General features: G+C 43.1%; 1 protein-coding gene across 3 annotated transcripts in view; it reads right to left on the bottom strand.

The window, feature by feature from the left end:
- jade2 (jade family PHD finger 2) overlaps positions 1–21,559 on the bottom strand; it is a 160,524-nt gene that overhangs the window by 112,057 nt on the left and 26,908 nt on the right. For all 3 annotated transcript variants that reach the window (XM_086226383.1, XM_086226382.1, XM_086226381.1), the window contains one exon: positions 20,790–20,875. In XM_086226383.1, coding sequence (XP_086082509.1) covers positions 20,790–20,875 — 86 coding nt within the window. The remainder of the gene's footprint in view (positions 1–20,789; positions 20,876–21,559) is intronic.

The following is a 21,559-nucleotide window of genomic DNA, read 5'->3' on the forward strand; positions in this document are numbered from 1 at the left end:
TGATTAAATTGATCGTAACATAAGCAGTCAAGACAGGACTAACAAAGAAAATAAGCTTGATATCCAGCCCTGCGGCCACTTTTAAACATTTCATTGAAGAGTGTGAAAAACTGCTACACACACAAGGAAAGACTGTCATGGAAAGTTAGAGTAGAATAGAGGCCATTATATGTAGTATATTTGCTTTGACTGTCACTGGAGGTAATCTTTGATGAGTTGAAGACGATGATGATGACGAAGGATGACAGAGGGAGACGAGGAAGAGGACAATGACTAAATAAAAAGGAGATCGGAGGACAAGAGAAAACAAATCAGCAGGAATGAGAGTGAGTGAGCGGGAGAGTAAGGGTGATTATATTAACGTAAGTGGAAAGAAAGATGAAAGACAAGGACGTGAGCTTGAGACGGTGGCGTGCGTGTGTGTGTGTGTGTGTGTGCATTTGTGTGTGTTTGTGCGTGCGTGTGTGTGTGTTTGTGCGTGTGTGTGTGTCACAGAGCAGTATATGAAAAGGCTTTATGTCAAAAGCAGGATCCTTGCATCTGCTGCTTGGCTGCCACCTCTGTCTGCTATCCAGTAGAAATAAATAATGCAATGGAGCAAGAGGCTGTAAGTGTGTGTGTGTGTGTGTGTACATGTATGCATTTATGTGCTTGAATGAGTGTATGTGTGTGTTCATCTGACTGAGACATTGAGCCAAGGCTGAGATAAATCTTGTCTTCTTCCAACAGACGTAGACTGAAGGCGATCCAGTCCTCCTTGATCCTCTCTTTCATGAAGCCTCACCATAGAAAAGGTTGATGGAAACGGCAAAACTCCAAAAACCTTTAACGCACGCTTGAGGTGTTTATTTTTTTTTCGTTTTTTTTTTCGTTTTTTTTTTTTTGCTTTTGCCGCAAGAGTAAAGGTGCAAAATGGGAAAGGGGAAACTACCTTTTTTAAAACTGCTCTGACACGGCGAATCTCTGTCTCACGACTGAAGAGCAGTTTCTGCCTCCAGTGTCTTCGCTGATTTTGTTGAACTTTGTCTTCATTTCCAGACAACGTGTCCTGTACCAGCTGGTACGAAAGAACCAACACGCCCAGCTGAAGGTAATTCCTTCGAGACCTTTTTGCCGAATTAGCCACCTCTCCTGCCTCTACTCTGTTGGAGTCCTGCCTGTGCTGCAGACGTCTGAACCAAAATACACAGCTGGGTTTATTCGCTCCAAACCAGCTGATGGAAATGCGTCTGCTACTGTACCTCTTTCCCTCTACATGACCCATGATCTACACAGGGGTTTTAAACCTGGGTAAACCAGATATTAAACCTGATCTCTTGCTGCAAGTACAGGGGTTTCTTTTTCTTTCAAATGCGGTGCATCACGATCAATGCCACAAATGTAGTCAAAGCAACAACAGAATGAACAATCCGTCCAACAGAAAAGTAACATGGAGGGCAGTGTCACTTATTTCATGGTTACTGTTATATATATTTTGCTCTAGTCTGTTTTTACACACTCAGCACCAACTGAATAATATTATAGTGCTGTTTTGATGCAGAATTTGTGACCGAGATTACAAAAATTGAGAGGCGGAGGGCGCGATTTCAGAAGCAGGCCAAAGTCAAAGAGCAGGTCATTTGACCCAAAATCTAGATATTAGCAGGTATGAGCAAGAATCTTTGCTTGTGGGAAATGGGCTTCACTCAAATTTCCACCAAAGGTTCCCTTAACAATTGGCTTGTGAATTAAATAGAAACACAACAAGAGAAGAGAAGGGAGGAGAGAAAATATGAGGGCGAGGAAAAGGAGGAGGGCAAGGAGAGGATCTCAGTATATCAGTTTTATTACCGTGTGTTTGTACAGGAGTGACTGCTGCTAATTAATGTCTAGGAAACACTATTACAAGCTCCTGCAGTTTTATGGTCTGCCTCGCTCCTCTCTCCATCGCCCTCCCATCCTCTCATCCGTCCTCTTTGTCACTTTACTCTTTCTGTTGGGAGTCACCCAGCTTTGCTGATTGATGAAAGCCAAACAGATGCACAGGGATTATTAGATAAATGAGGCCACCAGGTAGAAAGACTGAAAGTTAGAAATATCAGGGGTTGGGGGGGGTGGGGGGGGGGTGATTTCAAGTTAAATGTAAATCTCAAAAGCCCAAAAATGCATCCAGTGGATAAAAACAGAGTACTTCAGGAGCTGATTAGATTTTACTAACTTGATTATGTTCTGCAGAGTCACTGAATGTCTGCTGTACATCACGTGAAGACAAAAAAAAAAAGGCAGAATGCATGTGGTTCTATTATAATGGAGCAGCTACTGAAGAGTTATGATTGAGAGTGATGGTAAAAATGTCCTTTCTGTCTGGTTTTGGTGGACAGAGACTGTTGTGCAATGAGCCTGGAGCTGCCTGGGAGAAACTGTCAGTAATTACTCAAAGAGAGCATTCCTTTTCCCATTTATCACGGGATTTACTGGAAAGATGTGACACGTCGATCATCCGTAATCATTTTGTTCTGGGGACACGTGTGATTGAATTCTGCAATTTCAACTCGCCAATCCACATTTGATAAATCATAATTTGCAAATGAAAATATAGAGTGGATGTCTGGCTGGTACAGAAGAGGGAATAATACAGCAGATTTCCAGCGGACAAGAAAGAAACACACAGCTACACCGAGCAATTCATCGTCTTTATCCGTTGTCCTCAGCTGCTTGTGGCCATGTTAAACCACAGCTCATCAGCTTTTGTTCTCCAGCTGCAACAAAGTGAAAACAACACCCAAACAGCGCTGTGGATTGATCAGAAGATCCGATAGGGTCAATAACAACAATATCCTGGGATTAATCACAATGAATAGCAGTAATTAGTTGTATTTTTGAGGGGTGATAACTGGAATAAAGAAACACATGAAAACTGGTAGGAGGAAACTCTTAATTTGCCGAGTCAGTAAGTCTCATGGTGTGCTTCATCTGCTTGGTCATTATTAAAATATAATACTGATACCCTGGTGCCAAATGTCAGTATTTTCTGAGTGTTAAATTGGTACTGAGCTTTGTTCACACTGTTTCATCTCAGATACCAAATTCTGTGAAACTGTCAGGGTTCTATATTATTTACCACTTTATTTATTTGCCCTCGGGTCGAGGCAATACAAGCACTTTTAGTTGGCTAGTTTCTTACCACTCATTAAGTCGTCGCGGTAGCTCTCGTCACGGCGATGCGTCTTCTTGTGTGTCTTTCATGCCGTCTGTGCCTCAGATTGTATTTTCTTATGTCGGTACCACAAGATTTCAGAAAATCCCTTCTGTCATTTCAATAAAACTGACATTAAATGTTCAGCCCTATCTAAATTCCAATAATGTCTGTCCATATCAATTTTGTTTGACATGCAATGAACTGCCCAGCCCTACAGTACATCATGGTGGGCTTGACGCCGGGATAGTTGTAGTTTTTTAGGGAGAGTGGTGTTCGCTGAATTTTGCCTATCTGACATCTGATGTCTGACAAAAACATTCCATTCAGCAACATTCAAATCACCGCCTACGCAGCGACAGATTGTAATGCTGCAAATGTCGCTGATATTTTCCTTTCAACAGCTCAGGTCTAATGTTTGTGTTCCGTCATCAGTTTGGTTTGCATCACTAGCGACCCGATGATGCGGTGCAGAATGATTGATGACCTCGCACTCAAACTGAATAGATTCAGCTGCCCAGCAATACTCAACAATACTGCAAGAGTGGGGAGACACACATCAGCTCGACTTATATCATCGTCCTCAAGTTCACCTCACTTTAACCTCACAAGTCTTCACCCTAAAATTTAATGAGTTACACCACAGAGGTTTACTTTTTTCGCCACAAAAATGGAGGCAATTTATGAAGGAGTGATTTATATGCGTGAAATACATGGTGTGTGCGCGCGCACACACACACACACACACACACACACACACACACACACACACACACACACACACACACTCCTTCGGCCAGTCAGTAGGTCAGTGTTGAGTTATGGCCTCTATGTATGCTCCACTCTCATTAAGTCCAATCTAGATCCAGACTGATGACATGAGCAGGGTTTTATGAGTGTGTGCCCGTCTGTCCGTGCGCGCGTGTGTGTGTGTGTGTGTGTGTGTGCGCGCGTGTGTGCGCTGTGCACACTAGTAGGGGGGCTGACAGCCACTTATAATAACACTCAAAAATGTGGGCACACATGGGAGAGCACCATGTGTATGAAGTCCTGTCCGAAACAGTTCAGGTCATGAATTTTAATGCTGTTAGAACAACAGAGCTTCTTCCTCCACCACGATCACTGATGCTGCTTCTAGCAGAAGCTACATTTCAATACGGACCCACCAGAGAGGACCAGTCTAGCTGTACTTGAATCAGCTGCTGATGGTCTCCACGATAACACGATGAACTAGATACGTTACACAAGCCCTGGGTCCACTTTTTTTTTTTTAATATCTGGAATTTACTGATTTTAAATCCAGGGTGATAAATATACAGACATTGCACTTATATCTCATAGCCAGTATTTACAGCTGATTTTAAATGGTATTTATGTTTTGTACGTCATGAAAAATGTAATTTTGATCTCCTAAACGTTTGCTAATCATATTTACTACACTTGCAACCAACGTGAGTGATATAAAAGTAAATTACAGTGTAATTGCAAGCTGGACTAAAAATAAAACTCTGGCCAGAATCAGAAGACACCAAATTCGTAAGGAGCCAATATACTGAGCAGCAATAATGAATTGGGCAGAAGAACAGATGTTGAGTAGCCACTCATTCTCTGTATTTTTACAGAGAATAAAGAAAATTGTCCAATTTGTACAAAAATACAAAATAATCACCCAAATAACCAGAAACAAAAGAAGTGTGCACACATAATGAATCAAGAGTGGCCACTGGGGCCCTTATGAAATAGTAACTTGTTGCAGGTGCACCTGTTTATCAAAGGTTCAGGGAAATGTGATGTCAGTGCTCGTGTGTGTGTCAGGGTGTACGTGCGACTCTCCTTCGCTGTGATTCTAACATTAACATGGACAGACAGTAAGCACTTACAACCTTCTTTTTATTTTTTATCCAATAAACAACCCGTCTTACCGACGCACTTGCCTCCTCTGTATAGTCACTCGGCTCCGGACATCCAGTAGGTAGGTGTTCTAGCTTTCTCTTTTGTCTTTCTACAGTTTTTTCTCCCTTTTTCTTTGTCTGTTTTGCAGTATCTGCCCTCACTCCCGCGGCTGAGATGAGAAGAGACCGAAATAAAAGCGCGCTCGCGCTTCACTTCCAAACTGACAGGCTGAGCGTGACCTGTGTAACCCCTGATTGGTTGCTGAGGCTCGGTACGCCCACGTGGGGGTCATGAGAACAGAGTGGTGCATTCAAATGAAATAGGTTAACACTTAACCGATACAACCAAACAAAATAAAGGAAACAAATAAATGCCCTCTTCTTTTATTATTAGTCTCATTAAAATGTTTTTTTTTCCCCCCACCTGGGTTACACACTGATTCCTCTCAACAAGTTCCATGGCTAGAATCAAAACACACAGTGTCAGTCGTAGGCCAGCTCATAATTCAGCCAAAGTCACGTTTAACTCACATCTGCGAAAAATTTGGAATGTCAAAATAATGTGGCAAAGTTTTATCACTAATCAAACGTGCCAATATTTCAAGACAGCCAGCCACTTGCATCTGCTCAGGCGGAAAGTGTGTTTTAAGAAGTTCATCCCAACTCACATCTATGAAATATGCTACATACAAAATGTTACTGCTGTACACTCACACTCACAAACCAAGCTTAAGAACTTCTAGATTCAGTTCTGCCACAGCTGCTGCTTCTGTTGCGATTATTCATCCTGCCACTACAACTGCTGTTGCAGCTAAAACTACTGACAATTCAGCATCACAAGTACTTCTGTACAGCATTAGTGAGCCACAAAGGAAAACAAACAATAAAAATCCCATGAGAGCCTTTTCCAATTGGACAGGAAACTTGAACCTGGAGTCTTCCAGGAACAATCCGCACCTTGTTCTCTTAACTAAAAGCTTCTGCCTCTTCTGATTCAGCTTGTTTGTGTGCTGAATGAGGCAGCTTGCCTCTCCGTCTTATTTTGTGGACAGACTCTGACCATATCTCTGACCATCTGCGGAGCGGCGATAGATTAGCACTGTCTGCTTCCCCCTGAGCCAAACAGAACAGAAACCACAGAAGATGACTGTTGAAAGCTGACATTTCAAACCAGGAAACACACAACCAGGCAGACAGAGACGCACACAGACGTATCCACCACACTGACACACAAGGAGAGACGCGGCTGCAAATACACAAAAACTACACAACTTTATCCACACTGGGGAAGAAACACTGACACAGATATGTTCATAGACAACAGAAACACACACTCCAACATCTACTACATGCTCACACACACACACACACACACACACACACACACACAGCTACCCCCTAACACAGACGTCCTTGTTATTACAGGCCAGTTTCCCTCAAGCACAGTGACAAAGTGCTTTAAGTGTTTCGAAAGGCCAGCTGACATCACACACTCTGGTTTGACTCAGTAGTAAACTTGGAAAACAATCAGCGTTGATCTTCCGTGTCTCTCAAAGGGATGAGAGCGCGGAAGGAAAGACATGGAAGATGCTCCGCGCTTCACTTTTCATTTTTATCACTTCTACTTTTACAGTTGACGGCTCAACTCTGACAGAGCCGTCTTTGCTGCGGGTGCAACAGCGGTGAGACCCGTTTCATAACTTGGAATGGCTGCAGGGTGGCATGGTGAGGTGTGAGGTCATGGTAAATGTAAAAGGCTGAGTCCAAACAAAATAGTTTATGGCCTTTTTTAAATCAAATACAGTCAAACTAAATCAAATGGCAAAAAATAGTTTAACAGTACAAAATGGTGTTAAATGACACCCCAAAAAAAGGCCAAACTATAATCATAACAACACAATCCATATTTAAAATCCTTATACATTAATTTTATATAAATTTCAATGCATTTGTGTCTGTTTTCGCTCAATTAAGAAAAAGTGCTGAGTGGCTTCCTGCTCTCAGGATGTAGCCTTAAAAGTAATACCAACAAGAAATAATTACAAAAATCACATTGAAGAAAAACTCTATTCAGTGTCAGCAGGAATCAGTTTGGAACTGACAGTATTTGGATCGGTACGTCTCGACTGCAGAATAGGATCAAAGGGGTTTCATCCTTTTCAAACATGTCATATCGACTGAGGGAATCTGAATGAAGTTTGTCTCCAAACCTCCCATTAACAACAGCACTAACAGCAACAACCTGCCAGAGGCCTAGAAATTTGATCCAGATGACACTCAAATACTCATCACTCAATTCCATCCACCTCTTTTCCATTAAACTTCATCCACATCCAGAAGTTAGTAAAATATCCTGCTAATAAACAAGCAAACAAGCACACGCTGGTGATCAGTTACCCCTTTGGCAGGGGTGACAACACATGCTCACGACATTAACTGGGAGACGAAGCAACAAACACCAAATTTGCCATAGCACCAGCCCTGCTAAATGCATTTACGTCCCAGCTAATGACCTGACAGCCCCCAGCGGACGGTTGTCATGGTAACACAAGCCACCTTCCTTGCACACAAGTTTTCCATGAGCGAGGCACTCAGAAATAATGACTATCAAGAGTAGTGATGGAAAGATTTGTCGATGTAAATGAGAGCAGAAGAGACGCTGATACAGTTCGCCCCCTCGTCGCGGTCGGGTCAGACGGAACCAGCCGGGAGGAGTCAAGAACATCAGGCTGAATGAAGGCACACAGACACAAGCCTGACCTGCAGTGACAACTAGCAAGCACAACAATCATACAGGGAGAACCTAGAAAGACAAAACCACCTCCATAGTGACACAAGGCTTTAAACAGGCTTAAGATAAAGAGATTATGTGTCTGACTTCCAGAACTGAAAAGTTTTAAGCAACACGCGCATTGTGTTCACGTGTGTGTCGTTCGCATAAGATTCATCTTAGTGCCGTGCATACGTGACATTACCATACTTGTTTTGTCCAGCAACTTAATAATTCCAGCTAAAATGTTTAGAGGAATAACTTCAAGTGACTTGCTTTGGACAGCTGCGATCTGAAATAAATGTGGCTCAATAATCATCAATGAATGTTACTGGAACATGGAACCGCCCGCTAGCAGTTGTCCTATCCGCTGGTGGATATGGAACGAAAGCTAAGTTCCATTGTTTGGCTTGATAGCTGCTTAAAGTTGAAGGTGCTAATGGATAGCTGTTAGCCCCCAAGCTTGTCCAGTGCTGATTTCCTGCAACATCTCAACTCTCGCAAGATTTCAGAGTGAGATTTCTCCCCGAGGTGGGAGGTGGACACAGACCCAAACCAAGATGGCAGGATCCAGCTGATTGAAAGGACAGACATTTGTTACTCCTTTCTACTGTTGGAGGACAGTTTTGATAATAATAATAATAATAATAATAATAATAATAATAATCTGATACTTCTGGTGGGACAATAATGTGCTTTTAGTGGGTGGAATTTGGCGGTAGCCAGTCACCCCATTGGATCACACTGTAGCTCGCTTTGGCTGTAGGCAGCCCTGTCCTTCCTCCAAACTGGACCAGTTTCAAAAATGGCTACTTCCATCACTCTCTTAGACACAAAACCTTCAGAAAATGGGGTCCAGGTTGGGAAAAAATGAAATTCCTCTTTAAGGTGGACCAACCTTTAAGGTGGTCCAGTTCTCCTTTTTTTTTTTTCCTGTGCGCCAGTTTTGTGCAACGACTTCAAAGACGTTGCTTTTAAACTCCCGTTAATTTTTTTTTTTAATGTTAAATCATAAAAAGATGAGGAAGGAAAAAGAGAAAGAAAAAAAAAACAACGAACATGGCAAAGAAACCTCAGGGAGTAAAAGGAATGGAAGGAGAAGCAGAGTTTTTCTCTTCCTCTGGGCATCATGGCTACCTGGCTCTTCACACTGCGTCATGGCAGATGTCGACTCACAGAGAGAGGAGGCTAATTTTAGCAGCCACATCACAGCACAGGGGTGGGTGTCTAATGATTGGCTGCTTGGAAGGTCCGGAGGACTCAGAGGGAGAGTGTGTGTGTGTGTGTGTGTGTGTGTGTGTGTGTGTGTGTGTGTGTGTGTGTGTGTGTGTGTTTGCGTGCGTGCGTGCGTGTGTGTGCGTGTGTGTGCGTGTGTGTGTGTATGCAGTGGGTGATTATGAGTGAGAAAAAAGAAAGACGAGGAGAGAAAGTGGTTGATGAGAGTGGCAGAATAAATGAGAGAAGTGATCAGTGCTTTAGTCTAGTGACTCAATGATTTCAGCGATACGCACACATTTGGTTCCTGGGTATCAACAGAATGTAATGAATTAAACCAATTACAGCCTTTCTCCAAATAAAATACAGCACAAGTGTAGAAAAAGACGGATCCGTCTGGAAACTGCAATAAAACAGCTGGGAGGAGACTGGACAGGAATTGAGTGAGAGTGAGTTGGAAGGCAAACATGAGTGTTACCACTTCTTCGAGCTCAGTGCAACAAAAAGCCAAAGATATTATATATTAGGAATAAGTGCTGGAATATATTTCCTTCATCAATCACTTGTTAAACCAACAATAATCGATTATTGACCCTCCCTAATATAAATTAAAAAGACAGGCATGATGAAAAAGTATTCTAAAAAAACAAAGATGAGATGAAACAGTTGCTACTCTCAATGGAGAAAGAAAGACAACAAGAGAGGAAAAGAAGATGAAACAAACATCGAGTGTCTAAGTGGCCAGAACTCCTCCTTAATGTTCTTCCAGGAAATGCCTGATTCTGCATCTTATCTCATTTTCTCTCAATTTCACAGTCTGGAAAGCCATGGAAAACCCATAATATCAGCAGATAGAGATGTAGTGAGAAGTTAAGACTGATAAAAGAGCGATATCTTTAGAATAAAAGAGAATAGAGAGTCCACGCCGGCCAAGAAACTGTCTGGGAATGTAATCAATGCCACATTAACACACAACCCAGGTGTTCATATAGTTAATATTACTTTTTCCATGACAAATCCTCCCTCCGTTGGTCCTGCTGCCCTTCTCTGATATCACCATGGAAGATCTTAGGTGAGTCAGAGCTCTGCAGCTCCACCTGCACTCTTGACCTCGTTCCACTCAGGTGTTCCCAAACTGTTCGCAAAACCAACCAAATTAGAACCGTACAACTGAGAACACATCCAAGTTCAACTGATCTGTGCCAAACTCTGACACGCTGCACTTCAGACGACTGTCCCGCGCTCACTGGTGTCTTCCAGTTTTCGTAACAAAAGAAGACTAAATCATCATTAGCATGGTTTAGTTATGCATGCAACCGCTCAAGCTGGCAGTTGAAAATTTAGAGTGCCTTCTGCTGGATAACAAAGCGAGCTACCTGAAGTAGCCTGAGGCGCTTACAGAGATGCAGCCTGCATTTGAAGAAGTCATTTGGGTTGAAATCATCACATTCCACAATCTGAGTTTCAAACATAAAGTGACAACACTCGGCTGAGCTGCCGCAACAGTCAGCGAGCCCAGAGTTAGCATGCCTGAAGCTCGCGCTGAAGAAGTTGAGCGCTGCATGACAGCGAAACACGCGGCACCTCAAGGGGTCCCTAATTCAATATAACTTGGAGTGTTGTTGGGGTTTAGGATTATTTCACCGTCTTGGTTGATGTTCGCATGATATTTAAACCGGCTTTACTAGCCTCAACACTCATACCGCTGGTTATGTTCCAAATCCCTGACAAATTTGAATAAATAACGGGGTTGATTATAAGAGCTATTCATGCAACAAATGATTTTTTTTCCTGTAAACTCTTTGACATCCCACCTGTGATTTTTATGCCTGAGCATTGAGGTGCAAATCAAAAAAATGTATTTTTATCTCTTTTTCACCATTTATGACATCAGACACGGTTCTGATGGCAGCTTGTTCTTTGTGTGAGCGCTGCAGAACTGGCACCATGCAGGGAGCTCGCTACAACCTAAGGATGGATGAGGGGGAAGGCCACGTTATTAGAGGAACCTCGTGTCTCACTAAACTGAATGACTTACATCAACAGCCTTCACCGAGTCGCTCCTTTTCAAACACATAAAAGATTTGATAGGACTGTGAATAGGATTTCCTCTTGCTCTTTCTATATGCCCTCTGCCCTATTAGATCCGAAATGTCACATCCGCAGCTCTTAGCCTAGCTTCGTCCTGCCGGGCTCTGAAAAGCCACTCAGGCTGCAATTCATGCCCCTCATTAGCATGAGTCGAGACAGTGAACAAGTCCTTTTGAGACTCCTCTAAACGCCGGCTCCTCATCACAAGCCCATAGCCTGAAAGATGCGTGGAGGGACGGCGTTCTCCTCCACGCCAAGGGCAGGCTGATTGCCAAGACTTCACTCAAAGGTCACGCAATTAAGCTTTGTTCCCGCTTCAATAAGGCTTTGACTAACTGAACGTGCTCCTCCAATTGAACAGCTGTGATTTTTGGCCACTGGTGAGCTAAGATTTTGCCCTCTGTTCATGTTGACAATCATGTATTCAAACAAATGAGTCAGAGACAAAAGAATCCTTAGCAGGAATTAAAACCAGAGATTATAATCCTTGCAGCTAGTTCAAAAAGGTCATTTCAAATATCAGTTTTCAGAAGTGCAGTAGCTTAGAGGTTGTGGATTTGGAGCTAGAAGCTGCTTGGACTGCAATCTTGACAAGGAAACTCTTTTTCCCCCTGAAAAACCTCAGGCAAGACATTAAACCACCAAAATGCTTAACTGGAGCTACTAAATGGCCATATGTCAAAACTCTACTGGGTAGCATGCAGGTGCTAATCACACAATTTAGACAAAAAACATCCTGATGGGCAGCAAATCAATCCACAGATTATTATTAGAAACTATGATGAAGTTGGTTTGAGACGGTTCCCAAAGCTGCTCAGTGGAGGCTGAGCTCGTACTCTGCAGCTCCCAGGTGTGAAAGAGTGTAAAATCATGAATATGTAGCAAGATGTTTCTGAGAGAGAGGGAGAGAGAGGGAGAGGGAGAAAACGAGTGCACGCAAACATGCTCAGAGGTGTCCCCTCCCCAACAAAAAAAAAAGAAGGTTAAAAAACTGGGTCACTGACAAGACGAAATGAAGGAGACTTCAGAAGCAGTGAGTCAATTTCCCCCGACTGAGGCCGATGCAAATATCATTCTTGGTATGGCGGGCTCAGGCAGACGATCTGGTGAAATGGCAAACAAATGGCTGGGGGAGGGGGGTGGAAGGGCGACCTAGTTTTGGAAATGCCTGGCTAAAAAACAACCCCGTGATTAATGCCTCATCGTATGCGTGTGTTTACTGCAGCTTTGTTACAGGAGAATACACAAATGAAACATAAAAAATGAACGATTCTCAAATGTGCATCGTGTTGCAATCATCCCCTCGTGCACCTCAGTCCAAGAGGCTGAAACGCACGTTAATGGTGTTAAGAGACTCGCTGCCAAAGGCACGACATCACCCTAAGACAAGCTCACAACTGTCATCCAACCACTCGCTGAAGCGTGTGCACTTCACAACTCGCTATCTAGAATCGTGAGCTGCAACAGGTGCTCACACATGACAAGACGAGTCAGCAGGTGAGGTCCCTGATGAGTTTATCTGGCCTTGAAAGCTATGTTTTGTTATGAAAAGACACGAGAAGTGTGTTGAAGTGTGAAATGAGGAAACAAGACATAGGGGTAACAAAAAAATGAGACAGTGTGTTTTTTAGCCTCCCATTAAGAGATTTCACCAAGAAACAAGCAAATGAAGCGGTTCCCACATTGATTTGAGAGAAAGACAGGAAGCAGGGCGAACAAAGGGATTGGGATTTTGATTTTGTTTATAATTTAGTTCTGGCATTTAAGGTCTGCGACCTTTCAGGCACAGCTACATACAGAAACACGAGCAGACGTCTGTCCCCATCGGCCTGGATCTGCCCCATGGTCCTGCCAGACACCAACTTGACTCGACAGTTCCTAACGTTAAGGCGACCCCTCTCACAGGTTCGCCACTTTTACCCTTTTTAGGGACACTTGCAGGAATCTGTATTTATTTGTATTTTAATCCAGATCATGATCTTTCCCTGAGTCTAATCAAGTAGTTTTGTGACTAAACCGAATCAGACCTTCATGACGGCACTGTGAAAACAACAATCTTAAAATATCTCCTTTTCTACTGAGAATACAAGAACATCCAGCATCTTGCTTCAGGTTCTAACAGCAGGGGTTTGATGGCTCATGTTGCTGGATATTTGTTAGACTGCGCTTCTAAACTTTAAGCCACCACATGCACGTTCAACGAGAATCTACACTGAAATATAGATTCACGAGCAAGCTGCAAAACCTCCAAAAAGATTGATTCAGTGTGAACTTCAGTATTCTACAAACGGTCAGGAACTGGTAAAAGTGAAACCACACAACTGTCAAAGGAACTTGACTATGTTCTCATCGAAACATTTAATCCTCTATCCCTCCATTCACCTTCTGTTTTTCACTTCACTGCCGCTTCATTTTCCTCCACACCCAGTTCATTCCTTCCCTTCTTTATCTGTCATCATGCGGCATCCTAACCTTTATATCCGTCGCTCCACCCCATCATTCCTCACTCCCTCACCCTCTTAACTGCGAGTATCAAAGTGTTTTCTTTAGGTCTTTTCTCAGCACCTGGCAGGTGAGCAACAGGAGGAATACTGACAGTTTAATACAGCAGCTGGAGGCTGTTCTGTGTTTGTGTGTTTACATGCTTTGCTCTGTGTGTGTGTGTGTATGTGCATGTGTGTGTGTGTGTGTGTGTGTGTGTGTACACGTTTATTTGCACTCATCTCCTGGCTGGTATGTTGATGACACGCAAATCTCTCCATCATCTCTCCAGGTTGCTCATCCATTCACTGGCACGCGCATGATCGTGAAATCACACACACACACACACACACACACACACACACACACGCACACACACACACACACACAACTAACGCCATGCATTCCTGTAGCTGTTTTCATCTGGTTGCCATGGAGTTTCACAGCTGTTTCTACCAGGTCTTAATGAGCTACAGCAGCTGCAAGCATACTAGGACACACACACACACACACACACACACACACACGCACGCACGCACACACACACACACACACACACCCTTCCAAGCACATGGATGGACATGCTTGTGTCTGATTACTTAACCATCACTACATATGGCCTTGGAAGACAAATGCTATTATAGGGAATTATAATGTGTAATGTCTAGGAGGCATGTTAGCGTTTAGCTCGTTGATGAGTTTACACAATGAAGGGTACTACTTTTCCCCCCCCAATAACATCTGCACATCTGGATGCATATATACAGCTGTCTTGGAACAACAACACAAGGCGTAACATACAGGTTGTTAATGAATACTTGAGAACGGTTCACAGACCATGTCAACATCATGCTGGAATTTTCCAGTGTCCTATAACTTTGATTGCAATATTACATCAACTGTCCCTGCGGGCCCACTTCCCCTCATCATCCATGTCTCTCACGCATCTTTCAATCTTTTTTTTCACCGTGAATTGAGCCTGCAGCCCTTCACCGCCATTGCCATTGTATTAATCTCAAAACTGCTATAAATTGCTTGATATTAAACATGCTAGCTTACTGGGAAATGGGCAAAAAATTTCTGTGGATGACAAACGTTAAATGATTGCTTGTAATAACTTTTAATAGCTCCACTCTCTGCGACTGTGAAACGGAGGGCCATGTGTTTTGTGATGTCAATAAACTTTGCCTGGTGATGTTGATGAATGGTTTAGTTTTTGCAACCACTCTACAAATCTGATTTATGCTACAAAACTCTCCAACACACTTCCAGCCTCAGATTCTGGAAACAGTCACTGATACTCAGTGTATCCACAACTGACTAACACAGTGCAGCACACACACACACACACACACACACACACACACACACACACACACACACACACACTCGTTTGTATGCACAATAAAGAATCCTCTACAGACAGTTTCACACTTGCTCAGCCATCACCCAGCAATATCACTTCCTCCCATGATGCATCAGGCATGGCATGTTCTCCTTTTAACACAGTTTGACAACATCTTCAGGGGTGCACAACTGTTCAGCCTGTTAAGTAACATTTAGCGTAGCACATTAGCCTCCAGAGCAAAGTTATTCACTTCAACAATGAAGTAATTCTGACATCTGATCTGAGCCGAGACACAGGCCTCCATCAGGAAGCCTTAAATAAAGTTACCAAAACGCTTTTGCATCACTCTTGAGGCTACTTCCATGTCAGCAACAAAAAAAAACCCTGACAATACACACTCAGAAGTGAAGGAATGAGATAAAAACAGTCCTGTACTTGACCTCAAAGACACATTTGCTACCTCAAAAGTCAGATATTAGTCTTTGAGAAGCCAGAAGTGCACCTTTTAACGAACAGGTAACAAAATAAACTCAAGTGTTTACAATTCTCTTTAAGACCAGAAAAAAATGTGTACTCTTTTCGGTACACAGTGGTACTTATATTTTTGTGCGTGAGGACAATGAAAATGCAGTAATTAATACTACAATAGTCCTGTAATCAAAACTGTATTTTAAAAAGTTAAAAAGGTTGAGAGAGTTGCAGTTTTCCTTTGAGCAAGATTCCTACAGGTAGCACCTTACCTGCCCAGGTCCTGAGCTGAGAGCGACAGGTTCACCCTCACGTGTCTCATACTGCACTCATCGCGAGTCACACCTAAGTTGCTAAACTGTAAATTGTGAATTAAACGACTGATGGGAATCAGTATGCCGTGTGATGCGAAGGGGCCCAAGACCCCCCCCCCCCCCCCCCCAGTCATTCAGAACTTTAAACTCCTTTCATCAATTTATTAGAGAATTGGTCAAACTACAAAATCAAAGAGATGTTTCCTCATCAGTTGTCGAAGCAGTATCATGTAGTCTAGATGAGCAGCAGAGATCTAAATTTAGCGGAGTGCCGCACAACTGAATTTAAAAACAAGGCGGGGTGTGGGCAGAGAGAAGTGTCTCATGTGGAATCCTCCATGATGACTATTGATCTCATTACTGTGTCTTATACCTCGATCAAGACCTCCCCTAAAATGGCCTTGTGTCCATCAGAGTGTTTTTCCCAGCTGGAAACACCAGACGCTCCTATGAAAGCACCCAGCAGGGAGCGTTTGGGAGCATTTTGCCAGCACAGCTGAGACACTCTTGCTTGTATGACACTGAATATCCGCTAAAGTAAAAATGGCAGAACAAGGGAGAGCTCTTGTTCTGGTGTTTGCTCTGGATTAAATAAAGACTGAGCCACGCTGAGAGAGAAGACAGACCCGCTGGTCTGGGGGGTTCATGAGATGTTGTGGGCGAGGAAACACTTTGGCAATTGGAGCCCTCTGGTTCGAAGGTTTTGTCAAGCCAAGAAACCTACATTGACAAGAAGTGAAAGCTAATTGATCGCTCCATTGCAACATCAGTAAACAGAGTTCCCAGAGCGACATGTGAGCAAATGTGTGGTAACTCGTCAAGGAAATTAATGATGCCACTTTAGACTCCACACACTTTCTTCACAGCCATCTTGTCTGTCATTGTAAATATAATTCTGCGCTCTTTCCATTGACGCATTCAATCCAAAATGGTGGCAGCCTTGAAGCCCTGCCTTGAAGTTTTTTGCTTGTAAATTGAACATTTTAAACTCTCTGCAACCTGAAAGAAAACACCAAACCCTCATTGCTCACCACAGATTACATACCCGGCGCATCACAACGCTGCTGCAGTTTGTGGGGTAGTCTACAAATGCCACACTAACATTGCAAACCATATATATATATATATATATATATATATATATATATATATATATATATATATATATATACATACACATAAATATACATTCACACAGGAAAAAAGGCTTTTTCCAAGGGTCCTCCAGGGTTTTGTTCTGAAAATTCTGACCCAACTTCAAGTACCTGAAAGCTGCAATTCAAGCTAGCAAAAGTTTGAAGCCGTTCTGGCTCAAAAGAATAACATCAAAACTCTTAGTTTAAGATAATGAAGGCAACAGTTACTGTCAGAGACAATGGTTCCGTCTTAAAGTTGACATTCTGTTATCACACAACAGAAAAATGTGCAGTTAGCAGAACAATGCTGGGGGAGACTAATGTTATCAGAAGAACATTATCTGAGTTCTGCTGCTTCGTTGAAGAAACACAACAACATCCCGTCACAATGATTATCTCTGGCTATTACCATCATCCATGTAGACTACAAATCATCTCACACTAAAAAGACACTGATCACCAGACACAAAATGACTTAAATGAAACAAGAAATGTTAATACAGATATTCCCCCTGATTGTGTGCATGGGAGACGATTTGAAAACCACAGGAAGAAATCCCCGGAGTGGTAATGTTGTCACGTTTTTGCTGCAGACGCACCCTCCAACAATTGTGTGTGCGCGTGTGTGTGTGTGTGTGTCTGGCAATCTTGCTGCAGTGTGTTGACAACCGTCAAACAACAATCTCCTAGGGGAGAACAAGGGGATTTTTCTCAGAGAAAATAGAGCTGCTTGGAGAAAAAGTCCGTCATCCGACTGAGTACTACTGTATCTACATCACAATACATTTTTTTTTATAACTCAGTCTTTATCCTTTCAGGGTGCATTGTAAGCAAGTACAAACCTTTTTTTTTTTTTTTTTTTTTAGATCTGTCTTCTGCTCGTCCTCTAAAATTGCCCCGAACCATAACCACAGGCCCAGATAAGTGTTGTTTGTGTGTATACTGTACACCATAATAACTTCCTGTTTGTCTACAAAATTTTAAAAATCCTCAATCTCAGGCCTCATCAAAACTGAGATAAAAACAGCCATACAGCGAGGGGAAGCATTGAACTGTGTCCTCCTTCCGCCAAGTAAAGCTCTCGAAACCACTTCTAAGAAAACTCAGAGCTGGAGAGAGAGAGGGAGGGAGAGAGAGAGAGAGAGAGAGAGAGAGAGAGAGAGAGAGAGAGAGAGAGAGACTTGCAAAAGCGCAAATAGACAGCTCTTTTTTAGAAGAGCTACGTTGTTATTACAAGTACATAGCATTTACCATTCGCCACACCTCCCTTAACTGAGGGTGAGTGTCATTCCATAAACTTGTCTGCTCTAGGAGCCGCGGTGCTTCTCAGCAAGGTTGCGCTGATAGGATTTATTTATTTATTTTGTCGTTGCATAAAAATCGCACACCTTTTTACTCATTGGTGGGTTTTAAAAGGCTGCACACTGTGCTGTCACACTGCCACCGTCAACAAAAAACATCAGATTGTCGTAAACGTCAAAGGAACTCCGCGCGCAGCCAATATAATCCACATTGAGTTCTGATTAGCATCAGTATTCATGTTTAAAACTACTACCTGTGAAACCAGCATGTGAATACAGCACAAGTCTAACTATGACATTTGATATCAGTGCATGTTTCTCTTATCCATACAGCCAAGTTACTTCTTAGCTATAAAAAGCCTCCTTTCTTTTTATTAGTCAGTCTGTTGCTCATCTCCTCTGAACAACCACCTCTTAAGCTGAAGCTACTGTGGCTACTGTGCCTTTCCTCTAACTGCCAGGTAAAAAGCAAACCAGGGACATTGCTGTGAGGAGACGCAGGCAGCAACCAACACCTCCTTCACGCTAACTGCAAATTAGTTGACACTGAGCAAAAGGACTTGAGGAGGCTGGAAAGACGTGTGTGTGTGTTGTGTGTGTGTGTGTGTGTGTGTGTGTGTGTGTAGGAAAAACTGAGGAGGGGAGGAAGGTGATGATGGTGGAGGAGGCCCGCTCTGACAAAAGGAGTGACACGGGATGATTGAGGAGGATGAGCTTCACTGGCGGTACAAAGCTGTCCAAAGAACCTGACCTCTGACCTGAGGGCCGGAGAGCAGAGGAAAAAGAAACCTCTGTTCAACAAGTGCACTAGAGAGCAAAACACAGAGTATGACTGTCACAGAAACACTCAGCCCAAACAGATCGACCTGTCATTCACTTGAAATCCTGCCTCCTGGCTCGTTCACTGTCCAGGACAAGTGCGCAACTTTCAGGTCGTCCTTAAGTCCAAGAGGACGTTTCTGACAAATTTCCATGAATTCCCTCAAGGCTTTCCTGAGATATTGTGCTAACAAGAAAGAGTCGAACAACTGACAACATAATGCCTCTACTGAAAGATAGCTCAATATTTTAAACGCCGCTGCTCTGCTCGCTTCTGCTCCTTGCTCTTAAACATTTCATGTCCATGTTAGTTACCGTACAGATCATTTAAAATATGGCCCCAGTCACAATCAATAAGAATGGTTTGACACATCTCTAATTAAGAGCCAGGATCTATGAATATCTCGACAGGATTTAGATAAATGCCAGCACACTTTTCAGAAAGAAGTTCAAGTGCACTCGCAAGGTTTGTGGTGCTAGCACCTGCCCTTCGTCTCTGCTCAACCTCTCACTGTCACTCACTCCCTAAACAGCTTCTGCAACACATCCTTTACAAAAGTGCAGTGTACCCTGGAGCAGGGCGAGGAGGGAGCAGTATGAAAGGGAACGTGGCCCCCGGCTCTTCAGCTGAGGCCAGGGTCAGAGCTGAGAGCTACAGTAGTAATTACTGGGAGACTGATTGCTGACAGGACCTTCCAACAGCCTGTGGTTAGCTGGATGGAGCTGAGGGGGAGGAAGCTTCAAATGCACAACCATGACAGATGCTCTGCTGATGACTTGTACTTCAGGGTGGTTCAGGGGCACGAATGCCATTTGCTTTAACACACTCCCCCTTTCAACATTTTAAAAAGAAACATTTGTGCACTTACGATTCAAGCTGTTTTTTTCGTCAAAAGAATGGGGAATAAATCTCAGCAGAGCAGAGAGCAAATTGTGAATATACTTCTCTCTAAAACCAAGCCTTTGTGTTTTCCTTGAGAACTCAAAAAGAACCGTCAGAAGCTGTTACCTGCTGTTCTTGATTTAAAAATCATCCCTGATCATTTTAGGAGTTGAGATAATTTGTTCCAGATAGTTATTTTTGGAGTGAAACTCTTCAAACAGCAACAGACAAGTTCCCCTTCAACAGATTTGAACTCCCTTCACTGACGGAGTGGGAGGAATGTGTGATTGTGGCAGGCGAAGGATTGCCACAACTGCTCCAGTGAACCGTTTTCCAACTGGATTATGCCAGTTTCTTCCCCAGGGTAGTCATTTGAGAGCCCTTGGGATGGTTTATCACAACCATATGGATGTTCCAACCTGGTATTTTAGCCAACTAATCTGTGCCATCCGAGCGACGGGTTGATTTAGTTGTGGTGACGATTGTATTTACGTTGGTCAGAGAGATTTGGCTCAGTTCAGAACTGATCTACAGCTGCAGCGGGACATCTCATATTCTTCATTTACATTTGTGTTGCCTATAAGCACAGGACTCACCAGGAGAACTGTTTCTGCATATGTTGTGGTGCGCTGGATTTTGTGGTCTCTCTTACAAATCTTTGACATTACAGCAATCAACTCTGCACATCAGGACAAGCCCCAGTTGTGGGACTGAGTCCAGAAACCGAAACCAAGTGTCCAGCAACCCCAACAGCCAAACAAAATGGAATTTGACCGTGTATGACAATTCAGAAAAGCCACGACAGATAACAGAAGCAGTGAAACCATGGGACTGTGTTGCATTAACTGCATTTTTGTGGCGATGAGCCGCTGAACCAAGCTGCCACAGTAACTTACCTCTGATGGTTTCTTGTGCTGGTGGCGGACCCATGTGCTGCTGGTGCCCGTATTCTTGGATGACCTGGACCATGATGTCACCTGACCTGCAGCAATAAAGAAATGAACATGATCCACAACTATTAAAACTCACAGAAATCTTACCAAACATTCAATAAGTGTTATTTCTTTTGTTTTGCAAGTATAGTCAGGTTTGTTGGCGTACTCCTATCTTGAAGCAGCACAGCGTTACATTTAGCTACAAAATACCTGCTCTGAAATCTCTTCACTGCACAACAGTTGCACACAAAACGTGCGTATTCGTCAAAATCACAGGACAGCAGTACAAGCATGGAGAAAATCCTGACTGAAACATGAAAACCTAAACGATTATTAACATGAACACTGCATCAGCTTCACCACAGGAAGCTTTGGTGGACTCCTGCTGCTGTCTGCAGGCTTTCAGGTCCGCGGCGATCCCCACGCAGCACCTCTGATGAGTACGTCTCCACATTAAGAGAGTCGCCGTGCATTTATTCACGAGGCACAGCGGCACAACTTTGCTGCTGATTTAAATCTGACAAAATAAGCTATTTCACGACTGAACTATTTGCCTTAAAAGATTACAGAGGCTGCTTTCACAGGTTGAAGCATTTTCATGTGTGTCGTCCTGTCCCCCACATGCAGTCAATGTTATGGGACATTTAACCAGCAAAACTAAAAATTATAGTTATAAACTTAAGAGGACAGAGCAACCTTGACTACAGAGGAAACTCTCCAGGGAGAAAAAA

The sequence above is a fragment of the Aulostomus chinensis genome, chromosome 15, assembly GCF_037954235.1.
Source record: "Aulostomus chinensis isolate RoL2024-O1b breed Wild chromosome 15, RoL_Achi_v1.0, whole genome shotgun sequence".
In the NCBI taxonomy this organism is placed as follows: domain Eukaryota; kingdom Metazoa; phylum Chordata; class Actinopteri; order Syngnathiformes; family Aulostomidae; genus Aulostomus; species Aulostomus chinensis.